This window comes from Haliotis rubra, unplaced genomic scaffold (assembly GCF_003918875.1).
Source record: "Haliotis rubra isolate DU_JTF1 unplaced genomic scaffold, ASM391887v1 Scf609, whole genome shotgun sequence".
Classification (NCBI taxonomy): domain Eukaryota; kingdom Metazoa; phylum Mollusca; class Gastropoda; order Lepetellida; family Haliotidae; genus Haliotis; species Haliotis rubra.
In genome coordinates, this window is record NW_025767312.1 from 89,515 (window position 1) to 116,361 (window position 26,847).

Sequence of the window (26,847 nt, forward strand, 5' to 3'; positions counted from 1 at the left end):
TTTCTGGGAATTGATTATGACACGGATTTCCAAATTCATTAGTGAGTAAGTGTAAGATTTCAGTTCTCAAACAACACTTCCACAAGGCGGGAGGAAAGATTGTATCTGACGTTGACATAATAATCTTTTCCTAGGTGATGTGATTTAAAAGATTGTGAAGGTTGGTGAAGACTTATCTTGGAAATGAAACACAGAACGTAACAGAATCATAATAAACATATACTTACTTGAGCCTAGGAACTGAAGGGCCATGACTTGCAATCAAAGGGATTGATTTTTCCAGTGTTCTGAATATATACTCGACGTCAAAATGAAGGGTCAAGCTGTTGGTAACACTATTTCTTAAAAGTTGTAAAATCTTCGTTGTTGTTTGAATTTATATACGACTGAATGTTTTACAAACTTTCTTAACAGTATGGAAAAACACATCAGGCCGTTGAAATGTCATTATTGCATTCTTTAACGTCCGATACATTATGTTACAAAAGGCACATTTTTATTTAAATTGTCAATATGGAAATCCACCTACCACTTAATGTCAATGATTTGCATGTGCAAGTCGCTTTATCCATGGAAAGTGGAGGACAATACACATGTATTGATGCTTTTTCAACAAGTCCATTTTTAGTATAAAGTTCAATGAGAATATGCTTAATGGTGAACACTTCATCGCAAGTTCATCTCCATCTACTTTAAGCAGATAAACCGACTGTGGCTAATGCGACATCATCGTAAAGTATCTCATCACGTCTTGACTTACAACCCAGGTTGGTATAACCGATTGTTGGTTTCAATTCGTGAAGTTATTTCTTCCTACCTGGACACAAAACTTTTGAAAGCGGATTTTGAAATTACAATATGATATAAGCAGTAATGGTGGTCCGATTAATTGAAATAATCGAAGATTGGTCGTAGTGACTAAACGACCAAGCAATCGATCACAATTTCTCATAATCGAACACAAACAATTCTGGAACACTTGTTTTCATTAACAATATTTTTCACAAGGTTGGTTTTGTCTGTTACATTTCGGAAGCACTACAAGCTCGTTTCAAGTCACGATTGAATTTATCTTAAAGATTCCAAGAAATTTATGTTCCTAATGTGATGGCTCGTTGTGATTTCGGATATGATTTGTTATTGGAATAATAATAGCATTGCACAACAAAGCTGGAACAGTCAGTGAATGAGTGAGTGTAGCACGCAGCATCAGCACGTTTGCAGCTATACGCGGTAAGAAATGTCGTTTGTTTTACTCCATATGAAGCAGAATACACCTGATGTTGAAAATCACTAAAATCTGAGTCAAATATCAATTCAAAGGTTTAAAACTTTGTCTAACAGTTTGATTTCACTTAAGCATGCAACAATCAAGTGGTCATGAATTGTTTTAAAAATTTCATATAAGATTTCTTAAACCTTGTTAGATAAGCGCACAATCAAAACATTCATGCAACATGTAGCAGCAGTTAGCAGTTGCAAAGGATGGAAACAGAAGCATTTTCCCCTTACACTGAAATGAATGAGTAGAATGGCATATTTGATGATTGCAAGGGATGGAACTAGATGCATCTTCCCCTTTCACTAAAATGATTGTGTATAATAATAATAATGGATAGCATTTATATAGCGCAAATCTCCGCAAAGGACTCTTTGCGCTTAAATGTCATGTTTGATGATTGTAAGGGATGGAAATATATGCTTCTTCCCCTTTCACTAAATGAATGTGTATAATGTCATATTTGACGATTGCAAAGATGGACACATATGCATCTTCCCCTTTCACTAAACGAATGAGTATAAAGTCACATTTGACAATTGCCAAGGATGGAAATAGATGCATCTTCCCTTCACGAAACTGAATGTGCATAATATCATATTTGACCATTTCAAGAGGATGGGAATACATGCATCTTACCTTTTCACTAAATAAATGTGTATAATGTCATGTTTGACGATTGCGAGGGATGGAAATAGATGCATCTTCCCCTTTGACTAAAATGAATGTGCATAATGTTATATTTGACAATTGCAAAGGATGGAAACAGATACATCTTCCTTTTGACTAAATGAATTTGTATAATGTCATATTTGACGATTGCGAGGGATGGAAATAGATGCATCTTCCCCTTTCACTAAAATGAATGTGCATAATGTCATAGTTGACAATTGCAAAGGATGGAACTAGATACATCTTCCCTTTTGACTAAATGAATTTGTATAATGTCATATTTGACGATTGCAAAGGATGGAAACATATGCATCTTTTCACTAAATGAATGACTGTATAATGCCATATTTGACGATTGCAAAGGATGGAAATAGATGCATCTTCCCTTTTCAATAAATGAATGTGTATAATGTCATATTTGACGGTTGCAAAGGATGAATGTGTATAATGTCAATGGCCAAAGTGGCACCGTTGTAACACGAGTTTATCGTGGCGAGAAATGGATATAACCTCCAATCAATGTAGAATATAGAACAAACTTTATGGATAACAGCTTATTTATTATGTGAACTCGTGCGACATTTCGATACAGATTCTGGTTCCGTTGTCAAGCAGGAATGATACATGAAGAGGGGGAGATGTATATATACTAAATGTAACAATGACAACAATATAACTGACATAATTGACTAAGCAGTAAGTTAGGGAAGGATAACCATATATGGATGAACAACTGTTTGTTTACCGTTATCAATCAAGTGATGAACAGCATGAAAGAAACGCATATATACAAGTTAGAGATGTTTGTACAATACAATATGTGATTAGGAAGCCAATACACAATAACAACACATGGTCTTTCATAAAAGCGTTAACAAGTGAAGCCGTAGTATACATAAATGAGGCATCATTGATGATGAGGCTCTTTGATGAGTTAATAGTATGCAAGATGTATGTAATGACCTTGGCCACGATTGATTTTGGTATGGTTTTGCGCCGCTTTTAGCAGTATTCCAGCAATATCACGACGTGGACACCAGCAATTGTTGTGTCACTCTATTTTGAACCATCAACTACAAGTATTAATGGTTATCATTAGAATACATTTGTTAATCATACCACCAACCTTTATGTTTGTCGGTTTACGTACGGATGTTGGATTAACCTTTTGTTTCCACACGTTACATTTAACTGTAAAATATCAAATCATTATAAATATATCTTCAACATCTGTGGGAGTGAGTGAGCTAACAACTATAGTCGTCACAGCGGTAGTATTTCAGCCATATAGTCACACAACTATATCACACAACTTAGATGATAAGAAACCTTTTAGTGAGTGAGTGAGTTATTATCTAACGTCACATCGGCAATATCGCAGCCATATCGTGACAGAAACCTTTTAACTAAAGACAGTTAAAACAACAAGAATATCACAAGTATAGATGTAAAACTAAACATCTAAAATTAGTTTGAGTGAGTGAGTATGGTTTTAAGCAGCTTTTAGCAATATTCTAGCAATATCGAGGCGGGGGACACCAGAAATGTGCTTCACACATTGTGCCCATGTGGGGATTCGAACCCTGGTCTTCGGCGTGACGAGCGGACGCTTTAACCACCAGGCTACCCCACCGCCTAAAATTAATTTGAAGCCAATACAATATATAAACAGACTAAAGATAACCACCCTCTTCTTTATATTCGATCTCTAGTGTAACATCTCATGACTGGTTTACAGCCTGTGTAACTGATGAGAAGTGACAGATTTGTTGAGTCCTGCTTTTGCAGCAGCATCAACCACCGTGTTACCAGAAATTCCAAAATGGAAGTAAAGATCATCTCAATGTCATCTCAAGAAGTAGTAACAGTATGGTGGGTTCTTGCATGAACAGAACTGATTGTTTGTTGTTTATCACACTCAGACATTCGTGATTTTACCGGGGTCTTGTAATATACGAATTTACACCACAGAATTCAGTGGTTGACATCAAGAGCTTTGATCTACGAAACTGAGACACAACGACATAAAACCAAATCAACCGGCCTTACCACGTGTTAGTCGCATCTTACGACAAGCATCGGTTAACAAAGGCTTCCTTTAACAGGCATGGGTTAACAAAGGCTTCCTATAACAAGCATGGGTTAACAAAGGCTTCCTATAACAAGTATGGGTTAACAAAGGCTTCCTATAACAAGCAAAGGTTAACAAAGGCTTCCTATAACAGGCATAGGTTAACAAAGGCTTTCTATAACAAGCATGGGTTAACAAAGGCTTCCTATAACAAGTATAGGTTAACAAAGGCTTCCTATAACAAGCATGGGTTAACAAAGGCTTCCTATAACAAGCATGGGTTAACAAAGGCTTCCTATAACAAGTATGGGTTAACAAAGGCTTCCTATAACAAGCATCGGTTAACAAAGGCTTCTTATAACAGGCATTGGTTAACAAAGGCTTTCTATAACAAGCATGGGTTAACAAAGGCTTCCTATAACAGGCATGGGTTAACAAAGGTTTCCTGTAACAAGCATGGATTGCATAACAGCAACTCGGATCTTCACAGATGAAAAATTTTGTGAGTGGTGTCAATGTGAAATCAGTCAGTAATGATCTTTCGTGTTATATTTTCCATTTTCACTGAAATGCTTTTCATCTGCGTAAATTCATCTACTATTTGCACTGTTCGCGTAGCCGTGTTTGACAAATGTTGGCGTTATGGTAGCAGGAAAATGCCTTGTCACGGTGATAAGGAGAATTAAATTAAATGCGCATATACATTTTGTCTCGTTCAACTCCATCTCTATACAAGCTAGGGGTTTATTTCTTTGACAGACCATTGCAAACTTCAGAAATACTTCATTGAATGTTAAAGTCAGATGAATACTGAGTTATTGAGACCCGTGAAGATCCAGGGTAACATAGGTCTTCAGCAATCCATGCTTGCCACAAAAGGCGACTATGATTGTCGTAAGAGGCTACTAACGGGATCGAGTGGTCAGGCTCGCTGACTTGGTTGACACATGTCATTAGTTCCCAATTGCGCAGATCGATGCTCATGCTGTTGATCACTGGATTGTTTGGACCAGACCGCCACCATATAGCTGGAATATTGCTGATTGCGGCGTAAAACTCACTCACTCACTCACTAAGTTATTGAGGTGAGATTTACAGTCATATAAGTATGCAGCTATATCGTGACTTGAATTCATGATACATACAGTTAAACTATAAAAACTTGTCGAAAAAGGACATTAAAAACAATAAGAATATCACAGAAAAGAATTTGAAACTCTAAAATTTGATTTTTATTTTAATCACTACAGTATGAAAAAATGGCTACATATTGCCAGCAACTCAAGGTAGGTCACCATACTAGGGACCATGGGGACCCACAGTACTTTTGCTACCTGTATGGACCCTACCTGTATTTACACCATCCCTTCAGCCGGTGGCGATTGTACACCAAATACGGCAAACAGTAAAAGAACAATATAATCTACGATTAAAACACGCGAATAAGAAAGTAGCTCTGCTTTTCTGAAACCAAGAAACTAAATTAATCCAGCTGTTCATTTGTATACCATGTCTTTCTTGTTTGTTGGTTTCGCCATGAATTCTTTTCAACATAACTTTCTGGTCAAACTTTTCAATGGGGAAATCGAGAAATAACAGTCATCATACCGTGATAACATAGGTTAATGCGCATAGCATTATTCATTAGTTCGAGATACCAGGAAAGATCTGGGTTAGAATTGAACTTCAGTAACCCAAGTTTGTCGTAAGAGGCGACTAACGGGATCGGACGAATAGGCTCGCTGACTTGCTTGACACATGTCATCGTATCCAAGTTGCGTACATCGATGCTCATGCTGCTGATCACTGAATTGTCTGATCTAGTCTCGTTTATTTACAGACCGTCCCATAAAGCTGGAATATTTCTGAATGTGGCGTTAAACAACAAACCAAGCAACACAAGGGGCCACATATTAACTTTTGAGACACGGCAGCTGGACACATGTGGTTCGAATGTATCAAGTTCAGATCTTTCTTATTTGAAGGACAGATTGACCAGTCGGGTTACTGCACTGGTAAAAAATATACAAGAAAAGAAAGTATTTCATGGGTACATCACTCCAACTGAGTCAAGGCGACTGCATCTGACCTGAAGCTTGGTGGCCGTCTGTACAGGAATCCGTATTGGGGCTTCATAGAAGTCGCTGCCATTGATGAAAATCTGAAATTGATAATAATAATGATAATAATATTAAAACTTCGGGCCTTACCAGCCTGACTGTGCCAGGATCACCCGAACCCTCTCTGCTGCATTTTCAACTTAATCAGTAAAACTTCGGGCCGAGTACCATATACAGCCGAAGACAAATTCCAGCGAACAAACCTGATTTGTCCTTTTTGATAAAGCCAATGAGTTTATTGATATCATTGAAATTTCTGTCCCTTTGGACAGCAACGTGATTGGCAAGATTCAGGAATAGCATGTTAAATATGCGGACCTCGCCTTTGAAATGTCTCGCTTGCATCCCAAGCACACTGTTATCAGGCTCACCATTGTTCTCGGTGCCCTTGGTTTGGTACCTCCAGATCAGGAGTGTGCCCGGGTTCTCCACCGTGGGCACAGCCCTTCTGACACTCTGGGTAATGTAGAAGACTGCATTGTTTTGGAGTCTACATATGTCATGGGAGAAGTCCCATTCGCTGTTTGGGCTGCGTGGAGAGGAGGCAAGGGCCCTGAACGGATGATGCGCCTTAAAAGCCTGACTGTGCCAGGATTCCCCGAACCCTCTCTGCTGCTTACTACTTTTAATATGTAAAACATAGTTGATGAATGAATATCTAAAATACCAACTTATTTGGGGTTTATCGTCTGGATATTTATTTATTTACACTTACTTTCGAAGGTTTACACACAAAAGTGTAAAGACAGCCACTTACAGTTCAACCAGAAATTATTGAGAATTTAAAGATTGTATTATGTTTTTTACTTTTTTCACTCATTACTCACGTATCAAATGTGAATATTAGCAGAACATAACTCCAGATTCAAAGACAGGTGAACAGTTAGTATCTTGTCAAGTCACCATGTGCAACAATGCAGGCTTCAATGCGGCGGGGCATACTACTGATCAATGAAGTTAGAAAGTCGTGGTCCATGCTGTCCCAATATCGGACCACCTCTTCTTTCATTTCAGCAAAATTTGTCAGATTTTTCTTATTGACACTTTCCTTCATAAGTCCCCAAACATTTTCTATTGGATTAAGGTCTGGGCTATAGCTTGGCCAATCTACTAATGTCATATTTTGGGTCCGAAACCAGGCCTGTGAATGCTTTGAACGATGTTTTGGGTCGTTGTCCTGAATGGAAAATCAAAACATTTCCAAAGAACACATGAGCAGATTGAAGTAAATGTCCCTCGAGAATATCTGTGTACCGCTCACTGTTCACATTCCCTTCAAATACACAGAGGGGCGTTGCCCCTAACACAGATATGCCACCCCACACGTTAAATTTCGGACTGTTCTTAGGGCGCTGATACAAAGGTTTTTCAGTTTGTTTGGTCCAGAATTTCAGTGTATTAGGAAACAGCCACACAGAACTTGCATCTGAGAAAATCACATTGTCCCAGTTAAAATTTCTATGCTGTAAGCACCAGTTCAACCTTCGTTCCTTTTGTTCAGGTTTCATGATCGGTGATAGAATTCCTCGACTTTTCTGCCAACCCATTGCATGTAGCTCAGTTCTAATTGTCTCCTTACAGACAGCCACAGTTCCTCTATCAAGCATATCCAGCCTTCTGGTCATACTGTTCTGTACTAAATTTTGCAAACTATTCCATACTATTTAAAGGCACTGTTTGCAGATGAACTGATGTATTGTAAAACGTTGAAAAGAGTATTGTCATGAGTTCAATAAATGATCAAAATCAGTGAAAATTTGCGAATTCTTTACAAACTTTACACCAATACGCAGCTGTTCACATGCACGATATTTGCACATATTTGTCAGCAATTTGATTCATGATCTTCGATGTAACATTTGGAATCCATACAAGCAGTCATACAGATCAAATGTGGAATTCATTTAGTAATTCAATTTACCAAGATGATACCAGTTAACCTAGGTACATGTGAGTGAGTGAGTTGGGTTATACGCCGCTTTTACTTTTACCCCCAGCAGTAGCACGGCTGGGACACCAGAAATGGGCTTCACACATTGTACCAAAGTGGGGAATCGAACTCTGGCCTTCGGCATGAAGAGCAAACGCTTTAACCTCTCTGCCACTGCACTTTTAGTTTTGTCAGTTTGTACTTGCTAACTTACTTCAGCTTCATGGTAATCAGACGAAGATACCGTTATATGACGAGAAACCGTTCTAATTTGTATAGTAACTTGTTTTAGAGCCTGTTTACTTGTAGTCATGAAGAGAAACCGTTCTAATTTGTTTGGTAACTTGTTTTATAGCCTGTTTACTTGTAGTCATAAAGAACAGTTCACCTACCAGGAATTTGGTCGTTGTTATTCGCACGAGGGCATCGAACACCACGTTTGGAGAAAAGATGAAGCCGGATGGCCCAAGTTCAGACCCCCAGGAGCCAGACGATTGCGTGTTGAAGATTGCGTCAAGTCTTGACCAGCGGATGGACAGAAGGAACACAGTGTTTCCAGTTCCAGTCCCTGGTAAGCGAATGTCTGTACTGTAAAAGTAAAGATCCGTGGAATTCCGGTTTAGAATTGGACATCAGCCACCATGCTTGTAATAGGGATCGGGTGGTCAGACTCGTTGACGTGGTTGTTTCATGTCACTATGTGGATTTTGTCGCCAAGAGAGAATGCTTTAACCTCAGGGATAACCCGCCGTCCCTACTACACATACTAGATTTGATGTCATGTTCGTAATATTAGGCCAGGTCCACTAGTTCATACCTTTTGTGCGTAGAAAATTGTTTCTTAGAGGGTTGGTTCACAAGCTTCGCTTCACTAAACCCCATAACGATACTTGGTTTCACAAAGGAGAAACAATAAAAAACATGAATAATTTTTTTTACAAATAATTTCCTGTAAATTTTGTGAATTAATCTGAGGCCTCATGAACAATACCATGTGTAGGATGTACAGGTTGTGTAAAAGATCTGCAGTTATCATCTGTGAATGGTTCAATATCTTTTCACTGTACCATTCTCTATTGTAACTTATCATTTGATGACTGAAACCGTTGTTCATGAATATAGCTTGTAATATATTGATACTTCGTTTCGCTATTAGTCCTAAATATGTAATGTAACAATGTCCGTCTCGCTTTTGTATCTATTGAAAAATGAAACCTCATGACTCGCTATGATCCAGAATGAAAGTCCACAGCATCGATACAGATCTGACAATATGCAGTTAACTTTCGCGAACTTACTTGCCCATTCCATCGCCAGAACCTCTCACTCTTATCTCCGCCCCAGTGGATAACGGTGCAGGAAGATCAGTAACAAATGGAAACACCTGTCATCAAGAAAAACATACCGTTGTAAGATATTATGTCTCATCAGTATTTTTCGTTTGTTTGTTTGTTTGTTTGTTTGTTTGTTTGTTTGTTTGTTTGTTTGTTTACCGTCACGCCAATATGCTGACCCGTGAACATCCGTGTTAGAATTGTTCTTCAGCAACCTACACTTTGGAGTCCACCCCACTCTGCCCACTTCAAAGTCCAACACGATGAGAAACAGCATCTCCATACTCTATCATGGTCTTCCTTCCTGCTTGACGGTGGTCTTTTTCTCTCTGTAGTCTATCGTTAAGTTCTCTGTATTTTCATTTTCTGGTTTGACATGGCACCTAATATATTATTGCTGTTATCCATACATGGAGATGTATGGAGAACATGGAGTTGCATAAGATTCAATCAGTTAAACTCAGGCGTAAACTATCCCGTATGGACTCCGACAGAATCGCATGTAAAATCTACCAGTGGTCGAGCAAATTTCGTAAATCATGGTATAACAGAATTCAAAACTTTACTGACATCTAAGATGCTACAGATTCTGAATATTTATGAGTTAAAGACTGGCTTAAACCAGTCTGTGTCAATAATAACCTATTTTACTCACCGAATATCTCACTATCATGTGTTTGTTCAAACTGCTCATTAAGTTACATACTAGTAACATCCTCTCGTTGTGATATTCTAGTCACTGTTCTTTGCTAAAAGATTTTAAAATAGAACCAAATTTATTATCAATATATGACTCGTATTAGTCACGATATGGCTGAAATATTGGCGATGTGACTATACATCTTCACTCACTCACTCACTCACTCACTCGATCGATCACTCACTCCTCTATGTACCTGATCAGTCCAAAGTGTCTGAGCACACTTTCCTATGTCAAGGACTCCAGTGCCAAGAGGACAGGGTAATGGAGGAGACAGCAGGTAGGTGAACCCACTCCGACAGGCAACGTCCACCGTCTGGTTTACGACTGACAGCGACACGGCATTCTCCAAGCGTACCTGGCTGCATTCAGCTGAATATAAATGGACAATATTTGTGAGAGAAATCAAATGATAAATACAAAACGTCAACATCACTGAATAACGAGTCTATTGGACGAAACAGGTAACACTGGGCTTCCAGGTCCGGGTAAGAACAGATCTTAAGCAACCCTAGCCGAGAGCCGCCATGCAGTCAAGACATGACCCTGCATAGGCCTGCATCGCGGCTCTCGGCTACAGTGAGTGAGTGAGTGAGTTCATATTTAACGTCACATCGGCAATATTGCAGCCATATCGTGACGAAAACAATTTACGCCTCGGCTACAGCAACCCAAGAGGCGACAAACATGATCAGGTGATTAGGATCCCTGACTTGGTTGACACATATCATCTTATCTAATTCAAACTGCATAGATCAATGTTCATGGTGTTAATCACTGGATTGTCTGGTCCAGATGCGATTATTTACACACCACCGTCATGTAGCTGGAATAGCCAACAAAAGGGAATAGAGGTCAATGGGTCAACGTAACATGGATGTCGCTTCTTTTCCCCATCGGAGTGAGTGAGTATGGTTTTACGCCGCTTTTTAACAATATTCTAAAAAAAATTACGGCGGAGGACACCGGACATGCGCTTCACACATTGTAACCATGTTGGGACTCGAACTCGGGTCAGTTAGTGACGAGCAAACTCCTTAAACACCGGGCTCCCCCATCAGCCCTTCCACATGGACTCAACAAGAGTCACACATCTGCAAAAAAATGCGGGAAATACATCTCCTATACAACAACCTGTAAAAGAATGTTAAAAGTGGTTTGCACTTATTATTACGAGATAATTAGCTGTCAACAATATTTTTTATCAACGAACTAGTGTCTGCGATTAAGCGTTCATGTATCACTGGTGTCCAGTTATAATATCCAGATCTGATTAAAATATGTATTTTGATGATGATGTGGTGTTTTTTAGATTGGTCCACAAATTCAAGGTAATGCTTTAAAAACCTACTGCAATACATGGTCTTTAAATGAGAATACTAACGAACTACAGAACTTTTTATAGAGGAAAAGGCATTCTTAAAGTCACCTTCCGTGATTATAATTGGACAAAAAGTTTGTTAAATCGCAATAAACACACAAAAAACGTACTCGTAGTTTCGCCTATTACGAAAACACCCGATAATCAATGAGCAGAGGGGGTTTCATGCTGGCAGTATATAGGTACAAGTGTAAAATGTGACATTATAGATTTCAAGATGGAATTCATTAAGAACAACCGTGGCGGGTTGAAACTTTGTTATGAAGGTTAGATGTACACTAAACGCTACACTAGAAGAAACACAGTAAGGTGGGAGTGTTCAAACAGATTGTCTTTATCTTGCAAAGGTGCCCTGACTACTGATGTAGAACATACAGTAGTTAGCTGATCAGTAGCTCACAGCCATGACACAGATGCCCATAAAGTACAAGTTACTAGGGCTTGGTATTGCAGAGAATTTTCATATTGCAATATATTGCGATGCGAAAGCATATATTGCGATATGTATTGCCATATATTGCAAGAAGTTCTTTTTTTAACAAAAAACTACTTATAATCGAGTTAATGCTTGATTTATAAAGCAAAAACACAACACAATCACCATGCTTGATTAAGCTTTAATAAAAACATTTAATCATGACAAAATAAAAATGTAAATAATATTTGGCACAAATAAAAAAAGGAAAGGAACAATTTATAAAACGGAAATATCCGAAGATTTCCGAGTGTTACAAAGTCTTTTCGAATGCATGTCAAAATACCGGTTTTCAGTCAGCGTATCGCAATACGTATCGTTTTCATCTCTGAACCGGTATATACCGATAAACCGGTTATATTGCGCAGCCCTACAAGCTACTAAGACCATCTCAGCCCTGAGGTTGCATCTATCCGCAGCAAGCCAGGCCAGGTCCTAGCACATGCCCTCCAGCCACTTCCAGTTCCCGTTCGTGCAACTCTCTGTAAGGATGACAGTCTGAAACGAACCATTAGGCGCCGCCAACAGGGGTCTCTCCCAAAGACTCCAGCAAGTCTGTAAGAATTCAAGCCTGAAGGACACTGGACTACAACAGGGGGGATCAGAGCCAGAGCCTTTCCTCATCCACGACAGTGGTTCCGAATCAAGGAATCGAGTTGCTGCCTATGCCACTTCAAGAGCCTTGCTGCACCTCGCTGGTTCATGGATGGAACTTTCGATTCTGCCCCATCTCCGTTTCAGCAGCTGTTCATTATTCGAGCTCCCTTGGGCAACACTGCTATCACCTGTGCATATGGATTTCTTACTGGCAAGTCCCAAGCCTTGTATGAAGAACTTTTCAAAGCTATCACCAACAAGTGCCAAGAATTTGGACTTGACGTTGACACATCAGTGATAATTTCTGACTTTGATCAAGTATCCTAAGCGCTTTAACTTCTGTTTTTTTGGTGATCACGTAAGGCTGGGATGCTACTACCACCTGACACAAGGCACATGGCGCAAAATCCAGAATTTGGGACTATCGTCACTGTACAAAGAAAACGATGACAATGGTCAACCTCCCTCCAAGCCTGTCAAGAAAGCAACCAACGATCACCAACAACGCTTCACGAACATTTCTGTTGCATATAGTGCTGGACAGAAATCCCTGGATCAGTTCCTGATATCAATTTCAAAGAACATTCGTCTTGGCTGAATGAAAGAATGACTTTGTGCAAATGTAATCATTGTTATAACCTGTGTGTCGGATACTGTACCTCTGTGTATTTATTAAAGAATGTGAAATATATAATAAAAGTGTCTCATATTAAACTGGACATACTGATACTGATTATTGTTGAGGAATGTCAAAGAATGAATAAATATATTATAAAAAAGTCAATATCATTTTTGTTGTTAATTATACTTTTTATTGTGTAGGAATTGTCCTGTGGGGAAATGCCTGAGTGGGGAATTGTCTGGACCCCTCACGTGTCATGGTGTCATATGTGCCAATTGCCATTTTACATCATAACGTAACAGTGTCCATGGATTCTGAAGCAATAAAATATGTTCCTGGTGTCATTCCTCAAATGGATGTTTGACCGTATCAATACGATCCGGTGTTACATCTTGCAAGACAAACTTCCAGTGAAGATGAAGAAGAAGCATCAAGTGAAACCGAGGATTATTTTTTATCAGCAAACTGTTATACAGTCCAAACCAGCACACCCACCCCTATAAATAAATGAGCAGTTCCTGATAAAATATTCTCTTTGAAATGTGCAGTTCCTTTTGTGTCAAATGGGTGACTGCAAGGAGTCTGGGATTTTTCAAAAATGCTTATGCGTCAGACGGGGGAAAATAGAAATCACACTGTTGCAAGGAATTATTTTGTTGCAAAACATTACGATCCTATTTCTTATTAATAACATATCAAGTCTCCATACAAGACACAGATAAGTTATTCCCCGAAAACTGGTGAATTATAAAATACTAGGCAGGACAATGTATATTTCCTATGGTGCTCGGTCATAACCTTAGAATGACATCTTGTCATCCAATGTGAATACGGAACAACTTTCACGGCAAACACTATTTAGACGCTCGTAATTCGACAAAATGGAAACAATGAATGTAACAAGTTGTAGTCGGCAATTTTTCGGATAGACAGTAGTATTCAGGGCTCTAAACCGGAACAAACGTCATGGAGAAACATTTTCAAGCTCACGTGAAATCTCTTACTGATTTTGATTATATATATTTCATCACAATCGGACTTGATTTAATCTATGTAAAAAAAAATACCAGTGCCGTACTAATAGTCTATAACAGTAAGTTGTAACATGGAATGATGTAGTATAAGAGAAGTTCATGGGTCCTGCTTATTTCTTCAGCCCAGCTTTTGGATTTTGATACCCCATGTGTACATGTCTCTATTATATACAACCGCCTCGATTGATTGAGTTATTATTTAACGTCACATCGGCAATATTTCAGCCATATCGTGACGAGAACATATGTCACATTGAAATGGAATAGATGTATATTATAAAAAGCTGTCGACGAAGGACAGTAAAACAACTAGAATATCACACTTACAACTAAAACTAGTGTGGAAAATTAAAACTAATAGGACTATTTGGACAATACAATATAAAAACTGGCTATAGATCGCCATCAACTGAAGGTAGATCACCACACTAGGGACCTGGGACTTACAGTACTGTTGCTACCTGCATGGACCCTAGATGGATTTATATCACCCCTTCAGCCGCTGGCGATTGAAATCAAATTTAGCCAAAATTAAAATGACAAGAATACTACATTTAAAACAGCTGGTAATATTTAAATTCCCCTTTGAATGTTTCGGGACTTACGTACCCCAACCGCCTCGAAATGATCGGAACATTTCTGCTGCCTAAATCTGTCTTTCACTTGGAAAACGGAAAGAAATTGTGTCTCTTTCCATTGTTCGATGATGTCGTGCATCCGCAGACAACGCAATACACCATCGTAGCAAAAAACGACAGAAAAAACACTATTTCTTTTACCGCAGCGCTCGTATTACTGTGGCAATATGGCGGCCTCTAGTCACATATGAAGTCACGAGAGGAAAGGTCATTAGAGTTCCAGGCATAATGGCCGAAGCTCAGATAACAGAAACTGTTTTCGCAATTAAAACATAAATAACCATATTTTTTAATTAAAAATGGGGGTACATATTTCTGATAACTTGAACTTTCACCCAGGAAATTATTGCAATTGTCTAGTATTCTATGTTAACCTTGTTAAACTAAAATTATGATTTACAAAAAAAAAGCATCAAAACTGTCTGAAATCAGAAAAAGTGGACATACATATCAAGCACGCTTGAAGGTGTTGCTTCCTATGTCGCCAGTATCTTGGTGTATTGTGTAGTAGAACTCTGAATTGGTCCCTCTCTCCCGAGATCATTTCAACTAAGACCAAGAAAGCTTCCGTATCTATTACTTTCAAGATTTGCCATACGATGTTTACTTTTAAATATTCGACAGCAAGGTTTTACCTATATTATTATACGGGTCAGAATATAGGGATTTCATAAACACTATTGCTTGGGAAGGGTATTACTTCATGCATGTAAATGGTTCCTTGGTTTGTGAATGTCTACACCAAATAAAATTGTCCTTGGAGAAACTGGTAGATATTCTATTCACGTGTACACTCTTAAGCTCTGTACTGCTTACTTGTTAAAGCTCCTCTGCATGCCCTCTTCATGCTACCCATCAAAAGCCTACACAATTTACGTAATCTAGATTTCAAGGCGAGCGCCGAGCGTAATAGGCTTACTTGGTCCTCACATGTGAAAACATTTCTATTTAGATTTGGGCTTGGCAATAAGTGGATATTGCAGGAGTTGGAAACAAACACCATTTTTTAAAATTTACTTGTTAAACAAGGCACAGATTGTTTGATACAAGATTGGCATGCAAAACTCCAAAATAGTCCATATACTTTTACTTATTCCCAATTTTAAAGAAACTTCATGTGTAAACCATATATATGCTATATCAATATGAAGAAAGTAAGACGTCAGTTTTTCAACAAACGTTTTACGAATATGAGGCAAGATCAATATATGTGTTGGTAAGTAAACAACACCCGAACCCTGTGAATTTTATATATAAACACAAAGTTTCAGTTACCTCTGATCTAAGAACACCGAGTAAACTGCGTTCGAACTTCACAACTGTAAAGCGGCCGTTTCACTTTTTACGGGCGTCAGTGAACGCAGTTCAGCAAATGCACGTTTTCTATGCTTGATCATCTCTATCTTCCGATAACAAACCTACGAAAAACATTGTTGCCAAAATCACCTGTTTGTGCAATATATTCCTTCATACTAACAAAATAATGAAATATGGTGTTGCTTAACTTTAGTCCAGGTGTATATAATTACATAAAGAGTGGTGAATTGAATTTATTATAGCTGCAGATGACTGATCATGGATGTTTGCGTTATTTGCAAGGAGCAACTTGACAATGGACAGCCAACTGTTGTGCTGAGAGAGAAGGGCAGCAATGGGATCATTAACGCTAGCATCTTGCAGCTGATTATTGATCTACTACGAACTTTCATCAAGGCAGAAAGGACAGGAAACTGATTTCTCCACCTCAGGACATGTTGCCTTATTTTGCTGCTTCTTGACACAACCTGTATACTAAATCCATGTACATCTACTGACAAAAAATACTTGATCGTGTAGAAACAAATCCAGACGTGTGTCATCCAGATTCTGGGCTGGGCTGTCGTATGATTTGGTCAGTGAACAAGTATTGATCAGAAACATGAAAACAACTGGTGGGTCAACAAGAGACAGGGGTTTGACAGAATCACAACGTGCACCGTGGTTGTTATCCATGCCAGCGTGTATTGACATCAACAACGCCATGCAGGAAGTGACAGGGACAGATTATGTCACAAGTGAACAGCACAAAGATATGACTGATGCAAGACAAATACGGGATGACAAGGACACACTGAAACTACTTGGCTTTCGTCAAGAAATAGATCCATTTAATTCTGATCCTACTCTTCGCAGCATTGTCACTGGTGTTACAGCTTATGGTGTTGTTAAAGCTGGCAGAGCAAAAGAAGTTGGCAACAATACCAGAAAGTCCTTGTTTGGATGCAACGTTCATGAACATGCGTTCAAGAAGAAAGACCAAGTAGTAACAGCTGGCCACAAATCTGCTACTCGAGTTGGTGGTGACACAAGCAACGTAGACTCCCAGCTGCTATTTCAACGTTTGGTTACAGCTGGAAGAGAATCTGCAGAGAGAGTCCTATCGTTGTCTTTGATGGGTATGATACAGGTCCATCAACAAAAACACTGTCCACAAGTGAACTTCCTTGAAGACATGCCCATCGTGTCACGAAAAGATCACTTCCTGTCTAACTCATCAAACAAGCAGAAGTTCATCAACTTGCTGAGCAAGATACTTCAGGAAAACAATGTCGAGACCGTACATGCAAGTGGCGATGCTGATCTTCTCATAGTACAAACCGTTGTAACGAGTGCAGCTACATCTCCAAATACAGTCATCAGCGATGATACATACCTGCTTGTACTTCTATGTTATCATGCCAAACTAACAACATGTCATCTCTTCACGCAATCGGAAGGCAGGAAAACAACAAAGAAACAAAGTGTTTGGAACATACAACAACTTCAGGAGGCTCTTGGACACGGTGCGTGTATATATTTGCCGTTTATTCATGCCGTTGTAGGCTGTGATGCCACAGACATTTTAGAATAGGAAAAGGACAAGTCCTGAAGTCACGGTCAGTTTAGAAAGCATGCTCACGTGTTTTCTGCAGAATCAGAGATCGTGGCAGCAGGCGAGGGAGCCTTGGTCTGTTTGTACAACGGTCAACCAGGAGAAAGCTTAGATAACCTTCGTCATCGCAGGTTCTCGGAAAAAGTGGCAACTAGCTCGGCATACACTTCCTCCTACTTCAGCTGTGGCCAGTTATCACAGTTCTCGGGTCTACTACCAAGTTCAGGAATGGATGGACAAATCTGGCAACCTTGATCCTGAAGACTGGGGATGGGTACAAGTCGATGGGAAACTTCACCCGAGAACAACAGACAAACCGCCTGCTCCTGACAATGTGCTGAGAGTCATACATTGCAAATGTAAAACAGACTGTGGCAGGAGAAGGTGCACATGTATAAAACATGGACTGGAGTGCTCTATGTGTGCTGAATGCATGGGATTCAGATGTACCAATTCCTTGATCTCAGATATTGTCACTGATGAATCTGATTAAACAGTCTCAGCAATGCCATCTATTTTAAGCATAATTAGTGAAAAAACAAACAGTGACTCATATTAGTCTCCTTGTGACGTAGATATATTAACTGATTCATTGTTGATATGTTAAACGTTAATTTCAAGAACTTATTGACCATTGCATAGCCTCACGGTGTGTGTTATCCATACAGAGTATCTGGATAAAAGAGTGCTCATTTGATTAATTGACTTAAACATCTATATTATCAATGTTGTAACAACATCAATAATTATATTACTAATTATCAATTAACATTTACTAGAAATTAACACATCCGATGCTGAATGATGTTCAAATATGTTTTTTCACGGCAAAAGCCCTATACTACCCAATTTCAAGGCAAAATTTCAAAATGTTTCCCACATACAATTTTTCTACAATTTTCTGTTACATATTGCTGTACATAGTTTATTTAACTTGAATCAATTCAAATAAATTCTTTTGCAATTTGTTCTAGGTTTAGTGGTTTTCATCATAAATTGACTGGACTACCTTGTAATACAAACCAATAATAACGACTTGAAACTATGATCGTTTGTTAAACAACTTTTATCCTAAGTTATATATACTTCTGAGATTTAAATGTTCAGTTGGCAAGGTCAAATTATGAGGATTCGCAATCTTAATTTCACTTTATTTGATTTACGTTTTTGTTTAAAGTGAAATTCATCGGTACGTTTTCACTGCAAACAGACTATAAGGTGTTATAAGGGATATTTTTTTATAACAAACCTACTGTGTGCAAATATCGTAATTCCTGACAGACGAATACCATGTTCTGCTAATCTGTGAACAAGTAAACATGTGACCTTAAAAGCAAATATATACACAGGTACTTGACATATTTAACCAGCTATTGTCAACTGCTAACAGTGTATCAATTGAATATATTGCTCTGTTTATTTATCATGCCTTTAAGAACAGAAATCAACTGTACTTTTGAACATTGTATATACTTGGGCCTGTGGCCTTCGGTTCTGAATAAAACTATTTAAAATGTAGGCTTCAAGTCACCACCGACAATAGCCAGGCCAGAATATATTGATCTCCACAAGTGACAATGTGTTTTCCATAGATCGCATAAGTGACAAGTTTATTCTGTGTAGAGGCCTCAATGCCAAGAACACATACATATACAAAATAAAAATATAATATATCGCATACTGTCATTACAGAAACAAATGTGTTCCCGATACCAATATCCTCTTATTTGTGTTCAAGGAGCCCTGGCATTGTCGTTGAATTGCGTTTCCTTTCAGATACAATTATAAAATCAATAAAATCAACACCCTTTTGGAGATCTCCAGTGTTAGATTCAGACTTATCAAACATTGAAAACGGTCCTGGCACCAGAAAACAATCTGAAAGGGGAACACACGCACACAAACGGATTCAGTAACTGGTCATAGCATGAATGACAAGAAAACGGCGTTAATAGTATCCCCTGCCATTGGGCACAAAAACATTATGTTTGTTTATACAGTAGTGTTTAACTGAAGTAAATGTTTACTTTGAAGAAGTCACAACCTTAAGAAGAGACAAGGTTCAAAAACAAAGACAGAAGAAGGTCACATATCTACACACAAAAGGCCCCTGTTTTCTTAGAAAACGATTATGGCACCGACCGTCGACCTCATTCTTGAGTTGCTTCATGTAAGTTCAACAATTTCTGAAAATAGGTGTCCCCATTGAGACACTATGTCCAGCACTATATTTGCTCAAGATAAACAATTAATGACCCACCTTTTGAACTCAGGCTTGATAATTGTCTCTTAAATAAGCCTTCATTCATATAAGTTCAGTAGTTTCTGAGAAAGCTTGACCTCATTTCAGACAGTGTGTACTGAGATGAACAGCATGGTGCATGGGTCATGACTCCTGCAAAATTATTTTACATCATGACCGGTGCAATCAACGTGTGAAATCAGAGTACTTTACCTTAGGAGTTTCTGAGAAGTTGAATGGCACTGATCAAGATCCACATATATGCATAATATTAACCTGAGACACGTGAACTTAAACAAACAATTCGTCACACCCACTTTTGTTGTCATGCTGTGGTTACCTGGAACGTTGTCGTATTGGCCACATTCAGTTTCTGTAAGTTCAGCTAAAACAGACGAGTGGTCTAACCATTGTGATGAAAGGCACGCCATCAAGCATGTTTTGCTTCACTTTATCAAGCAGTAGACCTGTGATCTGTATACCCATGTGAGCTGCCATCCCATAATAGATTACTTGACAGAAACGTGTGAGTGAGAGAGAGTTTAGTTTTACTCCGCACTCAGCAATATTACAGCTATATGACGGCGGTCTGTAAATAATCGAATCTGGACCAGACAACCTAGTGATCAACAGCACGAGCATTGGGATACGATGACGTGTGTCAACTAAGTCAGCGAGTCTGACCACCCAATCCCGTTAGTCGCCTCTTACGACAAGCATGAGTTACTGAAAAACAATCCTAACCCGGACCTTCACGGGTTTGATAGAAACGGGACTGTGTCATAAAATGTAACCATGTATGTGTATGACGATATAATTGTGTGTCTTTAAATTTGGGCTCATAGCATACAAGGGAACAATTGGGAAGATTTCCTTTCATATAATGATTTATTCACAAATAACAATGGTTCATACACATACTTACATCCTGGCACAGGAACATATTCAGCTGTTCTTTTGTCAGTTACAGGCACAAACCTCCTGAATGAATTTGAATAGTCAATCCAAGACGACCTCTGTGGGAGTGACAATTTACCAACAATACTAAAACCTGTGACCCTGTTTTTTTATGTTCCTCCATCTTCAAGATGGAATTTTGAAGGGCTAATTGGCCTCTGTATAAGATGCTATGTAGTCACAAATATACACCCGAAGTTTTTATAAATGTTCCTGATGCTATGTTTAACATAGCTGACGATTGTGTACCTACATGTATGTCCTCTGCAATTTCGCACATAAGATAACCATGGCTCAACGACAAACAAGCTGGGAAGACAAGCAAAGCGACTGCGCATTATTTACATCACCATGGTTTGGTCCACAATTTGTAAAACATTTAGATGTTACATGCTAAAGCACGGCACACCTTTACACACTAAATGTCAGTCTTGGCAAAAGTATGCATCCCAAATCAATTCGCGAACACCAGTGTAACGTATGGAGTTAAGAAATACAGTTAGCTCTACCACCATGTATAGTGTAATAAAGCAAACTTTCGCCCTGAACTATTATAGTTAAAGCACACTTTCGCCCTGACGCTTGCGTCCGAGTCCTTTAATGTTATAATAGTTCAGGGCGAAACTGTCCTTTATTACACTATACATGGTAGTAGAGCAAACTGTACTTCTTTTTTAAGATGCCAAATTTACTTTCTAAGGATAATTACGATTAATCTAAGGCAGAAAACAATCGACGGTGTCGGTGACCTAAATTAAAAATCCTCGCACAGGGCTAACTGGCGCGCTGTTCTTTTGATGTGTCTGACCCCTACGTTAAGACGAACGTTACCAGAAAAAAAACAAATGATAAACAGTTTGATGGCGGTTTACGTTCGGATAAAATATCTTCTCTAAATTATTTTAATTACATCTGTGATTAACGTAAACCATATGGGGCAATATGAACGTCGCATTTCTACTACCAACGTAAGTTTAGATCAGTACATCCAGATAATGCCGAGTAGTCAAGCGACATTCCACGATTGCATTGTGGGAATGTAAACATTGCGATCTTTACCGTCTCGCTGTAAAATTGGTGGTCGAACTGAGACATTTTATGCGCCGGAAAACATACACGTAATGTTTCCACCAGTGATGTTAGCTGAGTGAAGCTGCAAACCAAGAAACGGGATGCAACGGAGTAGTTTACTGCTAGGAGGCTGTACGAGGCGATGACATCTGACATGCGTCGTGACGTCGCTTACATTGTGACGTAAGGCATGTAACAAAGTAAGAGACAACACCAGAAGTACAAGGAGATGGATGTTTTATTCCAAGTAGGACGTCTGTCGCATCATAAGCCCAGAGTGGCTATCAGGACCAGGTCTGCGCCACTGGGGAAGAATGTCCCTGCGTCCAAGCTGGCGGAGGTGTGCACCCGACTGCTGCTGAGACTGTGTCTGCTTAAAGCTCGGAGTCCTGGGTTTATATATGCTTCATGTGCCCTTGACTTGTCAACAAGGGTCAGGCATAAGTCATCGTTTCTCCCCAGTTATCTTGTGGTCACTCGGTGGGTAAACAACGTGTTTGTCGTCATATCTCTGGCCGCTGTCATCGCTGCATTTAAGAAGGTCTTCTGCTTGTTCTGCGTTTTAAGAGGATACTCAAGAACCCTTTCAAGAGCCCTTCCCCACTCATGCTGTGGTCACTCGGTGGTAAATCACTCGGAGGTAAATCACTCGGTGGGTAAACAACTTGTTCGCTTTCCTGTCCCTGACCGCTGCTATCACTGACCACATGGTCCGCTGGGCTGACTTTGTTGCATGCAAAAGTGTTCGATTACGAGAGGACAGACTAGAATGGCGCAGTGACGCCAATACATTGTGACGCAATGCAAAAAGTGCACATTATCGTCTGATAAAGTACTGTCGGCACCTTTGATCTTTCACCGAAGCATATTAGAATATGATTTAGATCATGTTCTAAAGCATTCACTATCTATAGATAATGACCAGTTATTCACTAAGAAAATGATATACTTATAATTACACTTTGTGAAACTTTTGCAACTATTAATTCCAATTCAGACAATGGGGCACATGACAATAATTCTTAATTCTAATTTCTATTCAGGAGCTCAGTACTGCTCTTGGAAAAGCTGACAATTTTAGACAGTTATTGGAACTGATAACATGCAAGATCAACTGCTGAAACACTTACCAGAATCGACCAGAGACCCGATAAAATATCTTTGATTATATCTTTATCATGGCATAATGCTATAATTCACCAAATACCTAAACGTGGGTGTGATCAGACGGATTTTTCAATTATGGACAGTTTCAATAACACGCTGCGTTTGCAAATCCAAGGCATGCAGGACAAATAATCGATAAATTGGTACTAATAATTGGTGTGATCAGACGGATTTTTCAATATGGACAGTTTCAATAACACGCTGCGTTTGCAAATCCACGGCATGCAGGACAAATACTAGTAATCGATAATTTGGAACTAATAATTGATGTTAACTGGCATACAGTGGACCATCAGGAAATAACTGGAACACCTAGACTTCGCAGACGACATCAGCCTTCTCTCCCACAGGCAGCAAGACGCACAAGAGAAGCTATGCTGAGTTGCAGAAGAAGCGGAGAAGACTGGCCTCCATATCAACATCGGGAAGACGGAGGTCATGAGGGTGAACAACAAAAAACAAGACCCAGTGCAACTACATCAAGAAAACATCAAGGAAATCCACAGGTTTGTTTACCTGGGCAGTGTCGTCAGTAAAGATTGGGGGACAGACGAAGACATCAAGTGCTGAATCAACAAAGCCCGTCACGCCTTCAACACTCTCCGGCCAATCTGGAGATCAACAGTCCTCTCACTCCACAACAAGATCCGGATCTTCAACACCAACGTCAAGTCGGTCCTACTTTACGGCTCAGAGACCTGGCGGGTAACCAACAGATGCCTCAGGAATATCCTCAACATCAGGTGGCCAGAAGTTGTCTCCAACGTCCAACTGTGGGACAGGACCAGACACGCCCCAATCGTGTCCGAGATCAAGATAAGGAAATGGGGATGGATTGGCCATACCCTCCGCAAGCCTGCCTCTAATGTCACCCGTCAGGCCCTAGACTTGAATCCACAAGGGAAGCGGAAAGTAGGTCTACCAAATCAGACTTGGCACAGAAGCATCGACAGCCGGAACGACGTGGGCCGAACTGAAGAAGATCTCCCAGAACCGCGTCCTTTGGAAGGGTGTTGTTGCGGCCCTTTGTTCCCCGAGGAATCAAGAGGCGTAAGTCAAGTAAGTCAATTGGTGTTAAGAAACCAAAATCTAACAACAAATACACAATGTGGTTTCCATAAAAGCAGAAGTAGGGTTGATTAAGTATTGCGTTTGGAATCATTTGTCCGAAAATGCCACTGTTCACAAACAACATGCACCAATCTAGAAAAGGCACTTCATGGAAATACTCTATTCTAAAGACCTACAGCCAACGATTGAGATTTTAATTCTCTCTCCGATGAATACAATGAAGCGCATGCTACAATAAAGCATGCCCTTAGTAATATCCTTGGAATAGATAGTACTTAATAATATAGCCCCCACCAATTGTTTTCCTAACCACCAATTAGTAAAGGTAGAGGGGCATTTAATATCAACAAAGTATAGGGGAATCTGAAACAAATTTACATACTCATCAACAAGAATATATAGAGGATATTATATGAGTGCCCATGTCATACTATTTTTACGACACGAGTGCCTAAATGTTGGTATACCGATATTTAGGCACGAGTATGACATTGTATGATATGGGCACGAATATAATATTCTGTTTATTACCGAAGTCGTCAAATTGAGGAAAATAACCCAAATCTACTTTCAAACAGGCTGGCTACCCGCCGTCGCCGCATGTAGAACGCAACGTCACAGAAGAAACGTAACGTCATAGCATTGTTCATGACGTCACGTCACCATGACAAAGTGATATTTTGCCCTAGGGCATCGTATGAAAAGTATGAACCCCGATTTGTTCGCCCTCGTAGGTAATAAATTCAAATAAGAAATACATATCGTACTTACAAATTTATGTTTACAAATACATCCAAGGATGAGGGCGCTGCAGCCAGAGCCACCATCATTGGATCCAGAACTATATCATCAAGATTACCAGCACTCTTTTCACGACCGAAAAAAAGTTTAAAAAACAGCACCAATATAGATTAATAATTAATTAGAACATAAAAAATACTTTCATATTTTTTCAGACTCTTTGTTTCTTCAAAAGCAGAACTGGACCGCCTCCGTGGTGTAGTGGTTAGAGCGTCCGCCCGGAGAGCGGAAGGTCGCGGGTTCGATCCCCGACTGCGTCATACCAAAAGACGTTAAAATATGGTACTTGTTGGTCCCTGCCTGGCGCTCGGCATTAATGGGTACAACAAGGACTGGTCGCCTCGGAGTCAATATAATGTGTCTGAGTGGGGTATCTCAGTGGGCTAGCACTATAAAACCAGCTTCAGTCTGGGCTAGTACAAGCAGCCGCATATACACATACACACGCATGCACGTCGTCATATGAACGAAATATTCTCAAGGACGACGTAAAACCCAATTTCACCTCACCTCACCTGAAAAGCAGAACTCACCGAATCTGGGACACAGATTCTGATGCCTTATAGCAGTTACAAGCCTGTGATCAGATAGTTGGGGAAGGGGAAACCCAAGCTGGTATCAATAAGTTACCTGAGATTCAACTATCGATTACATCTACTTGGGTTTCTCTATTTTCTCATATTCGACTTTCAAGATTTTCTGATGAATCTGATGAAAGGTGAGGGGCCAACATTTAGAATCCCTTGTCTCCATACCCTCTAGCTAGTAAAGACGCCGTTTGAATATAATATATAGTTTCAGGAACAGTTACGTATGAATATGGTTTCACACTAGTTAGTTTTACATACTTATCAATGATATTCTAGGTGGTGTAATGTCCGTTGTCATCATTTTATGAAGCCAAAATCCAATCAATCAATCTTTATTCGATACTCAAAGTGAGTGAGTGAGTTTAGTTTTACGCCGCACTCAGCAATATTCCAGCTATATGGCGGCGGTCTGTAAATAATCGAGCCTGGCCAAGACAATCCAGGGATCAACAGCATGAGCATTGATCTACGCAAGTGGGACCCGATTACATGTGTCAACCGAGTCAGCGAGCCTGACCACACGATTCCGTTAGTCACCTCTTACGACAAACATGGGTTACTGAAGATCAATATTCTAACCCTGACCTTCACGGGTCCAATACTCAGCGGCCAAAGGCGTATAGTACAATATATATTAGTACAATTTAGAGCAGTTTTATATATGATATTGATAATATGCTTTCATACAATTATGACGTTCAGGCGATGCTCGTTGGTAATTATTCTTTTCTGAGTTTCATAGCGTGATATATGTAAATAGCATAAACATTCTGAATCATATCATGGCTGTTGCAGTGAATCAAGAATCAAATTTATCTATAGATGGATGACCATAATAAAAGGCTTTAATGTACATTCTACGTAGCTTATCATATAATGGACATACGTGCAAAAATAGTATTCATTTTCTAAGTATTTTTTTTCCAAGTATTTTAAGTCAAAATGCCTTATTAATAAAATGCTTAAATTGTTCTAAACATTATTTGGATGATTTATTTTCAAATACCAGTGTGAATTTACTTTTCAACTCATTCAGTTCTGACAGTTTAAGATCACCTGCATAGTACTGCCAGCCCGAGTCTTCAGTTCCTCCTGTGTTGACGAACGACTTGTACAGGCGGCATCGTTTGGACGTTGGGTTGTACAACAGCATGTTACAAAGGGAGTGAAGGTGGCAACGTCCC

At 39.4% G+C, this 26,847-nt stretch overlaps 2 protein-coding genes across 2 annotated transcripts in view; one reads left to right on the top strand and one right to left on the bottom strand.

Annotated features, from left to right (window-relative positions):
* Nucleotides 1-26,847, top strand: part of LOC124255759 — a gene marked incomplete at its 5' end in the record, with an annotated part of 83,765 nt that overhangs the window by 44,754 nt on the left and 12,164 nt on the right. The window lies entirely within an intron of this gene.
* Nucleotides 6,058-26,838, bottom strand: LOC124255762 (galectin-4-like). Its single transcript, XM_046689673.1, has 5 exons — nucleotides 26,720-26,838; nucleotides 10,303-10,478; nucleotides 9,371-9,456; nucleotides 8,465-8,660; nucleotides 6,058-6,183 (listed from the first exon to the last, which is right to left on the bottom strand). Exons 1-5 carry the CDS (start codon nucleotides 26,814-26,816, stop codon nucleotides 6,067-6,069), a joined length of 672 nt encoding a protein of 223 aa, XP_046545629.1. The 5' UTR covers nucleotides 26,817-26,838; the 3' UTR covers nucleotides 6,058-6,066.